This window comes from Amphibalanus amphitrite, unplaced genomic scaffold, assembly GCF_019059575.1.
Source record: "Amphibalanus amphitrite isolate SeventyFive unplaced genomic scaffold, NRLGWU_Aamphi_draft 000169F_arrow, whole genome shotgun sequence".
Lineage (NCBI taxonomy): Eukaryota > Metazoa > Arthropoda > Thecostraca > Balanomorpha > Balanidae > Amphibalanus > Amphibalanus amphitrite.
In genome coordinates this window covers 106696-122201 of record NW_024881664.1, presented here as the reverse complement: position 1 = coordinate 122201, position 15506 = coordinate 106696, and the positions used below count along the sequence as shown (strand labels likewise).

Below are 15506 nucleotides of genomic sequence, written 5' to 3'. Positions count from 1 at the left end.
AACCGGAGACGTCTGTGATCGACAGTGGCTCGTGACGCGCCTGCCGATAACAGAGATACTGCGTAACACGATCTCCCTTCTCTGTCTGCGTGCACCGCACCGGAAGGTAGCCCTGGCGCCGCTGTGGGGGGCTGGGTCTGCTGTGCAAAGGCAAACACGATAACATTCGGGTGACCTCTGACCTCACGTAACGACCTCTGACCCAACGTAATCGTTTTTGCCTTTGCACAGTAGAGGTATGATCCATAAATCGTCACCCCTTCTTCGACACATTCCGCTGTCTAATCGTACGCCCTTGGCCGTATTTAATCTGTTTTCCTCCCACCTGTGTCACGTCCCTCCCGCTCGGACAGGACGTGCTGGCGGGTCTGTTTCTGGGCGTGCTGGTGCTCTGCTGTCTGATCCTGCCCTACATCGACGCCGTCGACGAGTACCTGGTGACGAACACCTACTCTCCGATCGCGCTGAGCGCGGTTATCGCGCTCTCGGTGCTGCTGTACCCGGCGGGCAACACGTGGACACCGGCCAGGTGAGTGAGTATGACGGGTGGACAGGTTAGTTGGTTTGATAGCGAGAAATGTTTTTTTTTTCGTTTGTTAACACCGGAATAGGTCACTTGGATTCATAAATTGGTTGGTCAGTAGTTGGAGTGACATATGAATATTTTGACTTTGATGATCACCTTAACAGGTTAGTTCCCTTCCCTGGGCTGTCGTGGTTTACACTGTTCAGATGCACCACTGGATCGGCCAGTTGGATGACGTTTATTTATTCCGTTGATCGTGTGTTGCAATAACTACATGCTGCCATTTATAGTGGCTTCCGCACCGTATCCGATGCGACCCTTGTTATTAAAGTCCCTCTCTGCCTCCGACAGGGGCGACACGGTGATCATCTGCGCCGTGGTTCTGGGCATCTACAGCGGCGCCTGGATGAACTACAGCAAGCACCTGATCAGCGCGGCCAGCTCGGCGCCGCCCTACGCCATCATCTGGCCGACGTACGAGATGTGGGGCCAGGTGCTAGCGCGCAGCTCGATCGGGCTCTGCTCGGTGCTGGCCACCCGGGCCATCTTCCGCAGTCTCTCGTACGCCACCGTGTGCGCCCTGCTGCGGCTCAACCAGCAGGACGTGACGCTGCGCCGCGCCAACGTCAGCCCGCGCCAGTTCGTCATCGTCGAGCTCAGCTACAAGTTCATGACGTACGCGGCGGTCGGGTTTGACATCATCTACACAGCTCCGCTGGTGTTCCGGCTGATCGGCATCGAGCGGCCAGAGTTCTACACGGAGGTGTAGCCACGCTGCGCTGGTTACACGCGGTTGGCGTCCGCAGAGTGCGGGAACGAGGGCGCGCGGTGCGATGGACGCGGATCGAGTGAAGGGCACTATTGTTGCCATGACACGTCGGCACTGCTCACGGGTACAGTGCCTGGTTTGGTCAGCTGTGGACGCATCGAGAACTCGTGGCAATGCCCAAAGAGACACTTTGCGATGGACGGATATGCACAGCACATAGTTGCAGCCTGCGGGCTTCATGGGCCTCTGCGCGCTACCGCTGTCGCTCAACGTGCACTAATCATTTAGTGAAAATTATCCTGCATGCTCATGTTTAAATATGTATAAGTTAAATTTAAAATATGAATCGCATCTTCAATCCGTATTCCTTCTCACGAACGGGTGCGTGTGTTTATGTGTGTGCAGCTGTGTATGTGTGCGTGTGTGCGCACCAGTTGAGACCAACCGTGATTGCTGGCGTACCGGGTCCGGTCTCCAATCACGCAGTAACGATGATACGGCGGCCTGCAGGGCGGCGCGGGTGTGCACCCCAACTGACAGGGATAGCACGAGCTGCCCGCAGGGCTCTTCATTCTACAATCTGTATCTCGTCATACTATCGATAATTCCAATGGCGGGCACTATCTGCACCTTTATTCACCACATTTACGCACGGTCACCAAACGCCTATATCCCGTCGTGCAGTGGGGTGTGTGGCTGCAGCTGTTTGCTGTTTTGTCCGAGTTCCTGTGATGGCCAATGTTTCCAGTGCAATCAAGACGTGGAATACACGCTGTTTGGGATGGACGACACGTCGGTCGAGAGGAGTACCGCAGGCCTAAGGGAAACTTTGGCACAGCGCCGGTGACTCGAGAGTGTCGAGCGCAAAACAATCCTAGAATCATCGGATGCGGTGGTTGCTGTGTTGATGCAATACGCCATCAATCATTCAAGTCTTACTGTCGAAAAGAACAAAAAGATAAGGGTGATGATGATAGCGCTAATCAATTCAAAACAAAACACAGCCATTAAATTAGCTGACGAATGGCTTTGTGGAATGAGACACCCCGAGTGACAGGACAGTTCCACACGACTAACCCATTAGGAGTTCATTTATTTCAGAATAAAACCAGGTTATACCTCAACCAGCGACCAAAGACGGTCATAAAAATAGTACACAATCTCCATGCAATAGGTCGTTTGTTCCCACACGGTGGGAGATTGTTCCCCGTAACAATGCTCTCGGACCAGCACTGGAAAAGCCTCTTCGGCCTCGGCTGCGGTAGCATAAACATACAACCCACTCAAAAAACACATAGAAAAATACACTGTCAGGGGCGGTCCGATTTCCACCCCTTATTGCATACCACCGACAATATCCACGCAGCAATATCCCTTTCCATCACTGAAAATCATCTCGTACACGAGGAAAATACTATGTCGTTTCGGCGCGCAGTCGTTGAGCGCCTGTAATGCAGGACATGCCACGGCCATTGGTAAGAGGGTACCACAGCCAGACAGCGTCGAGTCCAGGTGTGTATGGCGCGCTCGTCACACATCAATACCGCAGAGGGAGCACTCCACCAGCACCGCAGAGAGAGCCATCACTCGCAACAAGACCACCGTCAGCCAGAAGAGGAGACGAGGGGAGCGAGAGAGGAGAGAAGAGGAGGGGAGCGACAGCGAGAGCGAGAGAGAGAGAGGAGAGGAGAGGAGAGGAGAGGAGAGAAGAGAAGAGAAGAGAAGAGAAGAGAAGAGAAGAGAAGAGAAGAGAAGAGAAGAGAGAATCGACTGTCTCACAACCGACCCCACCTCTGTCCCCATCAGCTAACATCCAGCGGCGCGGAGCCGTCGTTGGTCAGCATATCCAGCGCCATCCGGGCGGCCGCCGCCGGCGTCACGGCAAACGCGGTGTCTTTGGCCGCTGCCGTTGGTGCGACGCCCGCTAAGACGGCAGCGGAATCATTGGCGCCTGCTAAGACGGCAGATGCAGTATCATTGGCGGAGGATATGACATCATGGGCGGCTGCCAAGGCGGCGGAGGCGGTATCATTGACGGTTGCTAAGGCGGAAGATATGGTATCATTAGCGGCTGCTAAGGCGACGGAAGCAGTATCATTGACGGCCGTTAAGACAGCCGATGCGGTGCTGCTAGCCGCTACAGCCGCTGCGGTCTTGCTAGCAGCTCCAGCAGCGGTTCCACTGCCGTTGGCGGCTGCCTGTACCGTGTCGATCACGTTAGTCACTGCGACGGGCACTGCCGATGATGGAGATAAAGGCTCGTCGGAGCCCTCGGCCATCCGGGAGAGGGCGTCAGTAGTGGCGATCACAGCTCCGACCACACCGATACCGATCAGGAACATGTCGAATATCTTCTCCTTTCGGGTGATCGAACTGCAACACAACAGAATATGACGTGTGAAAACCTTTCGGAATGTATCATTGAACAATAAATCAGATACCTTTACCCAAGTGCTATCCGGACCAGCACCGAGCGACCAAAAGTAAACAGGACGAGTTAAGTGAAAAATATCACACCGATCACTGATAATAAATGTCAGGATTTCGTGCACACATGACCGCGGCTGGCAATCCGTGGTGACATTGCTCTGTCAAACGTCACGGATACAGAAAGTCACGATAAATCACCCAAATATGAGCTGAAACTCTTTGGAAATTCAATGGTCACCATGCTTAGCTCGCCTAGTCGAAAGGTCGAGCAAAACTTTTCAACACACACGAAGATAAAAGTCCACCATCGAACTCCGAATAGCCCAAGCGAAACATATTCCATAAGTTGAATGAAATCAACCTTTGCTATGTTGACTAGCAGGGATTAGGGATGGATCACAAAGCAAAAGCGATCCGGAAGGTGACTCCAGAAGTGCGCTCGGGCCGGATGCTGACGCATGGGGTGCGTGTCGCATCGCACGCACAGTGCGCAGCCTGTGCGTAGTGCAGCGTTGGGTGTAGTGTGTGGAGTGTGCACCTACATTCGTTGAATACCCGAGTGCACGGTGCATTGCCGCTGTCGCAGTACGTTGTGTTCAGTTGACTGCAAAATTATGTTCCACTCCTCAGAAGCCATCAGTAATTGACTGGAATGCGAAGATGTTCTGCTTTTCACGCAATTCAGCGTATCTATGGTGAGCGTTGGGTCACAGCACTAAACTGTGTCACTCAGCTAAGTGTTGCGGCACAGCCTACCACTCCAGGCAACTGATAACCTGTGAAAAATGTAACATCATTCTGTAGTCAACTGTGCTGTGGTGTGTCGCGTAGGTAGTCTGCGCCAAGTGACACTGCACACGTGGTTCTCGGCACTGACCGTCGGCGCAGTCTCAGGTGGAACAGTCCGGGCAGAACGAAGGCCAGCAGCGTGCAGCAGGTACCGCCGATGATGGCCATCAGGTTGGCGAAGTTGGGGATCATCACGACCACCAGGCCCGAGGTGGCCACCAGCAGCAGACGCAGAACGTTCTGTAGAGGCGGGAGAGACTCCGTCAGACACACGCGAACGAGTCTGTACAGGCAGTAACAGCCAACCACCTACTACGGGAATCTAACGTCCAACGGACACGATGGCGGTCTCAAAGTAACTAACTCTGGCATGGGCATATCAAATTATTCACAAGCTTATGGCAAAACATATTTGGATTTCAAAAGACACATGACCGCATTGCTTCTTTATAAAGACTTACTGGTCAACCATGCTAATGAAGTATATCAATCCTCCACTGGCGATGATAATATAACCCTCCTTGCCATCCCCTGGTAAGGTTACTAACATACCCAGCCCTTAGGATAAGGTTACTAGCACACTCACCCCTCTGGAGGTTGTCAGGTAGCTGGCCGGCAGACGTTTCTCAATGATCGTCACCACGGGGAACATCATCAGTGGGTAGGTGAAGAACAGCGAGAAGCACAGGCAGCACTTGACCACCATGGCGAAGTCGATGGTGCCATCGCTGGGCGGCAGGTTCAGCGTGATGATCTCGCGAGTCTCTGTCGGTGCAGAGGCGTGTGGAGCGTTAGCGTGCGGCAGGTGGCGCATTCACCAGCATCACAAGCAATAATGGCGCACTGATGACGACAACAGCTACGGACGCTTGAGCCCAACGAAGCTATGCGCCCTAACCCAACAAGTACAAGTATAGTAAGTACAAACAATAATGATACAATACAACCATAAAGCAACAAAAGCTCACAACAGGGGTGTAATCACGAGACACGATGAGGCTTCAGAACACCGCGACAGAAAAATATGTAATTGACCGACAAACCATCTAACCAATAGAAAGATAGCGTAACCAACAACGTGTAAAGGGACAGGCAGGTTGGTCAGGAGAAGGAGGCAGCATACACCGGGAGGCTGTCCGTGTGGCGGGACGGGGGTGGGATGACGCAAACTGGCTCCAGCTGATGACATAAAACGCACAGTCTTGCTCACCGCACCTAACTACAGATTACCGTGGTACTCACCGGGTCCGAACGATATGTATCCGGAGCAGCCGAACACCACGTACAGGGCCGTCACCCAGAACATGGTGCGGCCAAAGTACATCTTGAACTTGGGCCGCACGTGTTCAGCGAGCGAGTTCTCCAGCGACAGGATCATACCGGCGCCCTGTCCGGACAAAGGTGTCAGAGGGGCAATGGTGGATACGGGTGGGGAAACTATTGTCAATTCGATGGGCTGGCGGCTTAAATGGAGCGCGGAGATGGCATCTGGGAACACCCGACACTGACGATGGGTAAACTCAGACCAACTATCGTTGAGTGGTGTCTGCTAGAGGGAAATTTACAAAGTGGCAGATGTGTCCCTAAGCATGTCTCTTTTCGTATGTTTGGCGATATGAGTCATACGAAAACACACACATACGCACAGCCAAACACACAAAACCTGTTCTCACTTCATAGCAGTAGATGGCGATGGCGAAGAAGAACGGAAATCCTCGGGAGGAGAACTCCCGCGGGTGAAACCGCTCCATGACGTAGTAGTGCTCGAAGTCGAACCAGAACACCACGGCGAACGCCATGATGGTGGAAATCTGCGCGAAGATGCTGGGAAGACGGGAGGGGACGGGGAACGGATGGCAGCGTTAGCCCAAATCGGCAAACCGGCGCTACAAGGACAATGGCCTCGTCAACAGGTTACATAAAAAAGGAGGTGTGATAAAAATCAACGAAGCAGGAAAACATACCATGGTCTGCATAAGTCCGCAAGGTAAGCTATCAAAACAGATGGAAGTGTGATCCTAATTGGGTCTGGCACGGCCCTTTCGCTAAGTGTCGGCTAGTTTGATATGAACTGTAGGTTGTCGACTACGGCTGAACATATGGCTTCTTTCTAGTAGGGGAGAGTGGGGCAAAGCGGCCACCCTAACGTTTCTAACGATGCCGACGCTTGATTTTTAAACTTGGAAAGATTCTTTCTATACCAATGTGATCCCTATTAAATTGTCTTTTATTCCAACTGCGTTTCATTTCCAAAGGCGTTCACATATGGGAGATATTGACAAAACTTTAAACCTATAGCATATTGGCCACTTTGCCCCATCCCTGAGGCAAAGCGGCCACTGGCGACTTCTCAAGTCCCGATATGAGAAACAGAATAGTTGCCTCATGCACGACTAGGGTATTTGATGGTGACAAGGTTTAAGGGAAGATGGATGTTTACTTTGTTATCTTCCCACCTATTGCTAAACAAAGAAAGAATTTTCTTGGAAAAACATTTAGTTGCATAATTTGGTAACTCATGTAACCGAAAAGTGGCCAAGATGAATGCATGACGACACATTTGAATATAAATAATGTTTTTATCCAGATGGAAACAACTTATGGCCAATTGGGGGCTGGCCACTTTGCCCCGGCCGCTTTGCCCCGCGCTACCGTCCGAGACAAAAATATTCCAGCTCAGCTATTAGTGGGGTAAAAAGCATTAAAATTGGTAGAAGGCATGTACGATAACCACGCAATGCATGGACAAAAACGCTTATGAAAATTCCAAACGGTTATGGAATAAAATAACATTTAAAAATTGTAAACATAATTGGTAACCTGGCAAGAAATGCTTTTCCGTGTTTCACAGAACAATGGCGATGGGCCTGAAACCCCGGTCTGGCTCATTCGAACGACCGCAAAGAGAAGTATAATTGGAAATCATAAATTGGAACTGATGCTAGCTGTGGAGGGCTAAAACGATGGATGGCCGCTTTGCCCCGGGTGGCCGCTTTGCCCCACTCTCCCCTATCGCATGGTCTGGCACCGAGTCAGGATGCCTTATCCACTGGGCTACATGGAAAATGAATGTCGTTTATCGTTGTGTACATATCGGTATCTTTACGCACCTACGTAATGTTTGCCGTTTCTAGCGAGCCGCGTGTCAACGATGCGAGAAAACTTTGAAACCATCTCTCCTCAATACAACATTCGTTACCCATCATTTCTGTCAGGTAAGTATTAATACGATTAGTTATAGCTATGCCTATTTATTACTACCCGTAGTCTCGACAGTCCCTCATTTCATTGGCTGAACAGCATGTCAAAACGAACAAGCTTTGACCGAGATGGGTACCATCGAAACGGGATGGGCCCTCGATATTTTTATACGACATTATAAGACATCTGTTTCAGCGACAACGGTCGCTAAAAGAGACAGTAAATATGGGCGTTAAGGTCGCCATCCACTGTGACGGAATTCCGTCCGGAGTCGGTCAGGAATGTCGCCGCTCGCTGTCCGCATCCGGACCGCAGACGGAAAGCTCACGGACACTGGCGAACACTTTGTGAAGAGCAGTTATCAGTTATTACAAAAGAAAATATAGCAATTTACTAGCATTACATAGTGCTGCCATGTCAAGGAAATTATGTTTAATTATTTCATCTTGAAAGAGTCGAAATTCTGTCTTATATTTGCCATTGAAAACTTGAAGACGGAAGACTGTCCGTGTCCGCGTCAATTCCGTCTGCGTTCTCCGCAGAAAAGTTCAACGTGTCAGACTTTGTTATTTCGTTTCCGTAGCAACCGCTTCCGAAACGCTTGCGGAGAACTGGCGGAAAATCAGCAGCTGATTGCCGTTCGGATACGGTCCGCACGGAGCACACACGATTTCCATACAGACCAGATGCGCCCATAGGGTTCTGTGTTAAATTCCGTACGGACCGCAAGCGTTTCGCATAGTGGACGGCGGCCTTAAGAACATAGCGCATTTCGTCACATGTCATGAGCATGACCGTCAAGTTTTCGTGAGCCATGTCCCGTGCGCTCACCTGAAGACGGCCAATTTCTCCAGTTTCCTGAGCAGGCAAAGCATGTAGAGGAGCGGCAGGAACAGCACCAGCCACTGACTGGTGCTCACGCCACTCACGTACGTCGACAGATTCTCCGATATAAATATGAGGTAGGCGCAGCAAAACCCTGAAACGATACCAGGTACACAAGATGTAGGTATGGACGCTAAGCAAAGCACGCTACATAACCCAACGGGGGTCACAAAGTTGACATCACTTTAGATCGCCTGTGCGGAAAACCCAAATCATTTGTACGGGAAACGCAAACCACCCTACGAAACACTCACATACCGTGGAAGCAGATGAGATGGTACAACTACAAAATGGTCGAGCCACATGCCATCGAGACTTACCGATCTGAGATACTATGACAGTGCCATCCACCAGCCAGCGACCCTTCTCGGCGTATGCGTAAAACCCTGCCGGAAGAACGCAGCATTATTTGTTGGCGATTCGGGGCGCGTTGACAGCGAAGTCAAAGTACACCCATCGCACAGCTTTGCGTAGCCTCCATCACAACAACGCATTGAGGAGAAAAATGTTAATTTGGTGGGCATTGTTATCAGGCACAAAGCATGAGCGATATTCATCCGCATCGAATTTAGTCATCCGACACATTAGTAGTGATTTCGCTCGTCCAAACATGGTCGGTATGAAAAGCCAGCTGTAGGGGCTGAGTCATTTAATTCCCAACGAGCATTTATTTCTCCCTCCCTCCCCCCCCCACACAATAGGATAAAATAAAAACGAACGGAGCCGTCGATTATGACTTCCTCAACAAAGCATCTGACCTTTCCACTATCCACCGCTTTCGCACTTAGCGTCACGAACCTCGACCGATATCCGCTATAAAACAATCTGGAGACATTGGGAGCGCGCCACCGCTCCACTGGCCATAAACCGGCAGCCATTGTCCCGTATCGGCCGGCGGCGTTATCGTCCCGACCCGGCCGCGGTGCGCCTTCTTACCGAGGTCACCGTACGTAATCTCGTGGCTGGTGTCCACCAGGATCTTGTCGCCCTCGTCGTCACCAGCGGCGTCTCCGTTGAGCAGCGGCAGCTTCAGCTCGACAGAGCCGTCCCTCAGAGGCACCTGTGGCACACACATTGCATGACAACAGGCACGGACTCGGGGACGAATGCAGCCGTAGACGGACACACTTTTGAGATAAAGAGGAAATTCGAAAACGTTCTCGAAAACGTACTGATTTGGATATGCATAGAAGGGGAAGGTAGCAATGCAAAGTGGCTGTGGTCTCACATTTCGTTTGTTATAAGGTCGTGTGGACTCAAAAAATCATTTTATACAGTGCAGATCCCGTAGCTCAGCCGGTAGATCGTAAAACTCCGAGTGAAGTGAGCACAACTCCCGGTTACAAAAGTCAGGGGCTCGAGGCGCGACGGGTGCTTGACGTTTATGAGGCTCCTGAGAGAGAACTTCACCATTTATTCAAATCGACATCTGCGAAGCTACCCATCTCACCGTAGCCGGCTCACAGTGAGAGCCGATAGTAACTAATAGAGCCGGTAACTTACCGATCACAGCTCGATCACCTCGTTCGCGTCCGGGCGAGTTTGTAAAAGGATAAGACGAAGGGCCTCCAGCGGTGTGTTGACGGAAAGGACGGCAAGGACCTGAACTGAAAGGATAAACATCGGGCCTTATAACAGAATCTACTGCACCATTCATAAAACAAAACGCATTACGACACGCGCCTCACATATAAAAAAGCAAAGGGTAAAAGTGACAGCAAATCAAACAACATACATGCAATAGCACAATCGCTTACGAGCTCACCGCTTCAATAAAGGCATACAATAATACTACAATGTCCATCTGAGGAACCAGTGTGGGGTAAAGAGTGAAAGTAGGTATCATTGAAATAGCTTGGGTGAGGAAACAAGACCTGACCCCTTCAAGCCCTTCGATTGTACCACGCTTCGCGAAGTACTTACATTGCTCTTCACGTAAGTATTGACCGATACATTCCCACTTCGACGTTTGCTGAGCAGTAAATATTTGCAGTCAATCAAGAGAAACATTGCTCGAATGGAAACGTAACCGACGGTCACCATTATCAATATTCCTTCTGCTAAGCCGGCCTGAAAAGAGAAATAATGTAATCAGTTTTCTGTAAGTTGAAGGATGTTTTACACAAACACAGAATATTTAAAACTTCTAGTGAATTTATTAAACTCAAGGGATCGTGAATGAATTCGCCCAAGCGTGGGATCGCTAAAATTGCTAAGAATGAATTGTCATTGAAAGTCACAAGTAACGCACTACATACCTCTTTGTATGCAAACGGCAGACCAAGCACGCCTGCTCCGATGAAGGAGATGAAGATGTTGGCCACGATCTTCACCGGGTGCGTGGCCCCGGAACCGGCCACGCCGGCCGTCATCTGCGGCAGAACGACACCGGCTTCAACATCAGACGTCAGCAGTGCCGGCACGTCATCCTAGTGGCGCGGGTGGGTAACGCGTCCACGTTCGGTGTGCGAGGTCCTGGGATCAAAGCTGAGCTCTGGCATCCCTTTCCAGCCTTTCCACTGTCCACTGAATTGTTGATGGGAAAGTCACCAAAAAATCAGGATGAGATAGTTAAGTTTAGTTTATTTGTAAATCATCAACGGGGTATGTCCCCAATCACAGATGAAGTCAGTTGAAACACAACATACACATATAAAAAGAGTTCAGCGAATACCGCTTAAATGACTGTTACGTTAAGAAAAAAGTGTGCACCTGTAAAGATAAATACACAATATAAAAACATCTTAGCAGTAAAGGTGAAGCATGTAGACACTACGAGTGTTGACATAAGCCAGAACAGAGCTCTTGAATTGGCCAGCGCTAGAGTTCAGAAAAAAAAACGAGCGTGTTGCCCGTCACGAGAGGAAGCCGATGATATCCAATTAAGGTCCTAGGTCATCGGTTGACCTTCCAGGTCAGGTCAATGACCCAAAAGTCGGGACCTGTTAGAAAGTCGCAAAATGTGGCTGCTGTGGGATTTTTTCGGGTGCTGATCACGAATATCGTGTTCGTTTTTATCACCGATCATGCCTTTAAGCATTTAGACCAGGTCGGGTCAGGTCACGTCAGGTCAACCAGTAGGGGTCGTGACGGGTATTCATAGTACGTGTCAACCGCCTCTGACAGCTTCGTAACATGTTACGAAGGCACCAAAAGGCACTTCGTAAATGTTCAAATGGTTGCTAAATTCGAATTCAGCACGAAAAACTAGTCTTGAAACATGTAAAACTAGAAAAAGTGAACCGAGGTCACCAAAGGTCAATGACCTGAACTGACCTCCAGGTGACCTTAAAATCCACCCTAATGCATGGGAGCAACATCAAATCACATTTTGGAACGTTTGAAACCACGAAAAGCTTACAAACGCGCGGCCAATGCGAGCCGACATACGCCGAATCACGATTTCGGCCAAATATTGTCTCGGAAAGTAGGTCACAGGTCAAAGGTCATTTGGGTCAGGGTCATGACATTGAAGGGTACGTGTAGAATTGATCAATGCGAAAGTACTGAAGATTTCGTCGCGATCAGCCGCTTTTTACGCGAATTATTTCGCAAAAAAAAACCTTAGGTGCAGCAACTCCCGTGCCGGCGAGGGTTAATCTCTGAATTTTAATATGAGTGACCTAGTGCCTCTGAGGTCATCTCAGCCCATTAAAGGTATCCAGTAGTCTTGGACAACAACTTTTGAAGAGACATGCTAGAGCAATGCACACTTCAAAGTTGTTCAGCTCAATGATATGGATCAACTGATAGGTTGATTTCCAGTCAGGTCATGACCCTTTCTGTTTCCACCCTTTCCAGTCAGGTCATAACCTTGACTTCAGGCCAAATTTTTAATATAATTTCTAAAGGTAAAATCATAATTCATTTGATGCATGTAGACTAGAGGAACAAGATGCTGGTAAAACAATTGTCTTGCAAGTTTTGAGTCTAAAGTTATTCCATAAATACTCTCCACAAAACATCAACTTTGATAGTTTTTGTCATGGCCTCTGGAAGCTAAACACCTAATCAAGTCTAAGAGCACTTCACAGAAAGTCGAAAGAGCTTTACAAGAGCTTTACACTACCTATCAAATACACTTTTTTGTTGCACTGTAGCACTATTCCTTAGTTCACATTACCTCAATGTTGACTGGACTATTGGAGACCAGAGGTCTTAATTAGGACCCAATGTTGATGTTGTTGAGTTCATGCAGTACTTTTTGCTTTGGCTCAGTTACTGGTAGGGTCATAAGGATATCATACATATGACTTGACAAGTGTCTGCCAAGGTTGTTTAACCTGTTGAAATTCATGCACCATTTGTCCAAAAAATATTCAAATAGGCAAACCTATGAATGATGAAATGAATGAAAATAATCAAATGAAATATAAAATGACCTCTTGTGATCAGAGCTTTCACCTGACCAAATAATAGACTGACATAAATTCTTCATGATTTGATGTTTGCTCAAACACTACTGCAGTGTGTCACTACCCAGCCTAAGAGCAAGTTACACAGGGCGGGTGTGGCTTCAAAGACCCTCGCAGCTCAGCAAAGGTCACACTGCACCACTCACCGGCCCAGCACGGGTTGAAGGATAATTATTCCTTAGCTGACCCATTGTGATTGTGTTACAAACGTTTTCTCAGACAATGCTGTAACAGCACAGCTGTTGAAAACAATGCAAATTCAGTCGGGGAAACTATGGTAAAATCTGCTATTTTTAGCAGTCTGCTATTTTTAGCAGAAATCTGCTAAAAATGGGTACGCATGTGACGTCATCCGGCTCGACTGGAAAAAATGCACGCTTTCGTCGAGAACTCGAGCGTAGTTGGGCGTTTGCGCCGAAATTTTTCGGCGTACTTCGGCGTAAATCGACGGCTTGCGCCGAAATTTTCGGCGTACTTCGGCGTAAATCGACGGTTTTCTCTATCCCTCTATCGCAAAAGGCTCCGGAGCAGTCGCGAAAAACCCGTCAGGGGGTGGCACCAACCCCCCTCGGCCGGCGAGGGTTAAATGTCTTCAGGAGTTAAACATCTTAAATATCACTCATCTTGTCTCGTGTTCGTCTCAGGGTATTTAAGTCATGTTCAGTGAACCTGATTGTGACTCTCCCACGGCGGGAACAGTTCACCGATCGAGAGTGAGGTTATGGATTGTCGGATCCCCTAGTTCAGATAACGTATGCTATCGTTTGCGTATTGACCGTTGTGATTCCTGTATTTCCGGCGTGTGGTTTGCGAGCGGACGCTGGCAATCGGTCCCGCGTGGCCTGGTATCTGCCCGATCCCATCGGCCGTGCTTGCACCACGCCTGTTGAAGGCCCCGTCAGGCGTCAGTCACCGGCTGGGCACATACTGCTGATCAGAGCCGGGCAACAAAATAAAGGTTACGTTATGGAACATGCCAGTGAGTTTGTGAGTCAGGAGATTTTGTGATAGCGAACGCTGGTGCTCGGTCCCGCATGGCCTGCTGATGTCTATTGTCTGCCCGATCCCGTCGACCGTGCCAACAACCGTCTGTAGACAGTAGTCACTGGAAGACAGCCACACACACACGCCAGCCCCCCCCCCCCTCGATGAAAAGTGCGTGGCTACAGCCTGCAGCCATCCGTAAGCCTTGAAAATTTTCGGCGCATGAAGCATGGCTTGGTAAAATAATTTCGGCGCATTAACCCTTGCGCCGAAATTTCGGCGCATCACCTCCGCCGAGAACTTCAACGTAGTGGAGGCATTTTTTCCAGTCGGGCGTCATCGTACCCAAATATAGCAGATTTGGGTACGGCCCCCGACAAAAGCAGATCTGCACCCTAATTGAAGCAAATGCGCATCAAATGCCTGGCAGATTCATGATTAGAATAGTGCTGAGAATGTCCTCTGATATTTTTGTTCAGATCCGACTATTTTCAAATAATGAGTTTGAAAATAGTCGGATCTGAACAAAAATAGCAGAGAACACTCTCAGCACTATTCTCATCATCAATCTGCCAGGCATTTGATGCGCATTTGCTTCAATTAGGGTGCAGATCTGCTTTTGTATGGAGCCGTACCCAAATCTGCTATATTTGGGTACGATGACGTCACATGCGTATCCATTTTTAGCAGATTTCTGCTAAAAATAGCAGACTGCTAAAAATAGCAGATTTTACCATAGTTTCCCTGACTGAATTTAATACTTACAACCCACACTGCTTCTCACATACACAAAGTCCACAATTAATGTGTTCTGATGTGTTCTGTGCAGTATCTGCACCATACACCTACAAATGACAACAGTGGAGTGCCTCCACACCAAACAAATGTCATTGAAATCATCATGCTTCACACTTAACAGTCATAATCCGGTTTGTTGCCATGCTTTGCAGTCTGTCGTCAGTCGTGGCACAAGCAAAGGAAACAGATGTGAGAAGAGAATCAGAATATGAATAGAGAGTAAAGAGACAACTAACCTTTATTCTTTACTAAGATATTCTTATAAATGCATTAAAATACTGTTCAGTTTATTAGAGACAAGCGCAGGTCCCGAGACAACACCGCCCACTTCAACTAAGCACCAAGATAAGCACAGAAATATAAAAACATATCCAACAGACACACACAACGGCACGAGTCGGCTAGAAGGCGCGCGGCGCGGGTGAGACGATTACGAAGGGATGGTAGCTGGTGCTGAGCACGTGATCGCTTCGGAACATATGACGTCAGATTGTTTCCTTTCTTCCTTCTTTCTCAATCAGACCACCGAGAAAACAATTAAAAACGCAACAATATTTCATGTTGTAGTTATTATTTCAGAAACATACGGTTTTCTTTTCAAAAATGACAAAAACTTTTCGAAAGTAAAAATGTTTTCTGCCAGCTTGGCGACACTTCGAAAGATGTCACGTGACTAATGACAACAGACGGTAAAAGGTCACGGGCTCTG

At 48.9% G+C, this 15506-nt stretch overlaps 2 protein-coding genes across 4 annotated transcripts; one reads left to right on the top strand and one right to left on the bottom strand.

The window, feature by feature from the left end:
• Positions 1-340: 340 nt before the first annotated feature.
• LOC122383627 (sphingosine-1-phosphate phosphatase 1-like) lies at positions 341-2081 on the top strand. The gene is made up of 2 exons (XM_043370254.1): positions 341-529; positions 878-2081. Exon 2 carries the CDS (start codon positions 933-935, stop codon positions 1293-1295), a length of 363 nt encoding a protein of 120 aa, XP_043226189.1. The 5' UTR covers positions 341-529; positions 878-932; the 3' UTR covers positions 1296-2081.
• A 290-nt stretch (positions 2082-2371) lies between these two features.
• On the bottom strand, positions 2372-15488 carry LOC122383625 (amino acid transporter ANT1-like). Of its 3 annotated transcripts, none has more exons than XM_043370251.1 (11): positions 15034-15488; positions 10859-10972; positions 10524-10670; positions 9537-9660; positions 8921-8986; positions 8547-8694; positions 6188-6338; positions 5757-5901; positions 5101-5279; positions 4603-4754; positions 2372-3668 (listed from the first exon to the last, which is right to left on the bottom strand). In XM_043370251.1, exons 2-11 carry the CDS (start codon positions 10970-10972, stop codon positions 3098-3100), a joined length of 1797 nt encoding a protein of 598 aa, XP_043226186.1. In that variant the 5' UTR covers positions 15034-15488; the 3' UTR covers positions 2372-3097. The 3 variants fall into 3 exon arrangements, with proteins under 3 accessions (XP_043226186.1, XP_043226188.1, XP_043226187.1); XM_043370253.1 differs by having other exon boundaries at positions 9537-10207; positions 15034-15143; XM_043370252.1 differs by lacking the exon at positions 15034-15488 and adding an exon at positions 14765-14997.
• Between the last annotated feature and the right edge of the window lie 18 nt (positions 15489-15506).

Coding starts and splice junctions, on each gene's coding strand:
- LOC122383625 (XM_043370251.1), bottom strand. CDS start 10,972: ATGACGGCCGGCGTGGCCGGTTCCGGGGCCACGCACCCGGTGAAGATC. Junction 10,671..10,858: donor TGCCGTTTGCATACAAAGAG/GTATGTAGTGCG, acceptor TTCTCTTTTCAG/GCCGGCTTAGCAGAAGGAAT. Junction 5,280..5,756: donor ATACATATCGTTCGGACCCG/GTGAGTACCACG, acceptor CTGCACCGACAG/AGACTCGCGAGATCATCACG.
- LOC122383627 (XM_043370254.1), top strand. CDS start 933: ATGAACTACAGCAAGCACCTGATCAGCGCGGCCAGCTCGGCGCCGCCC.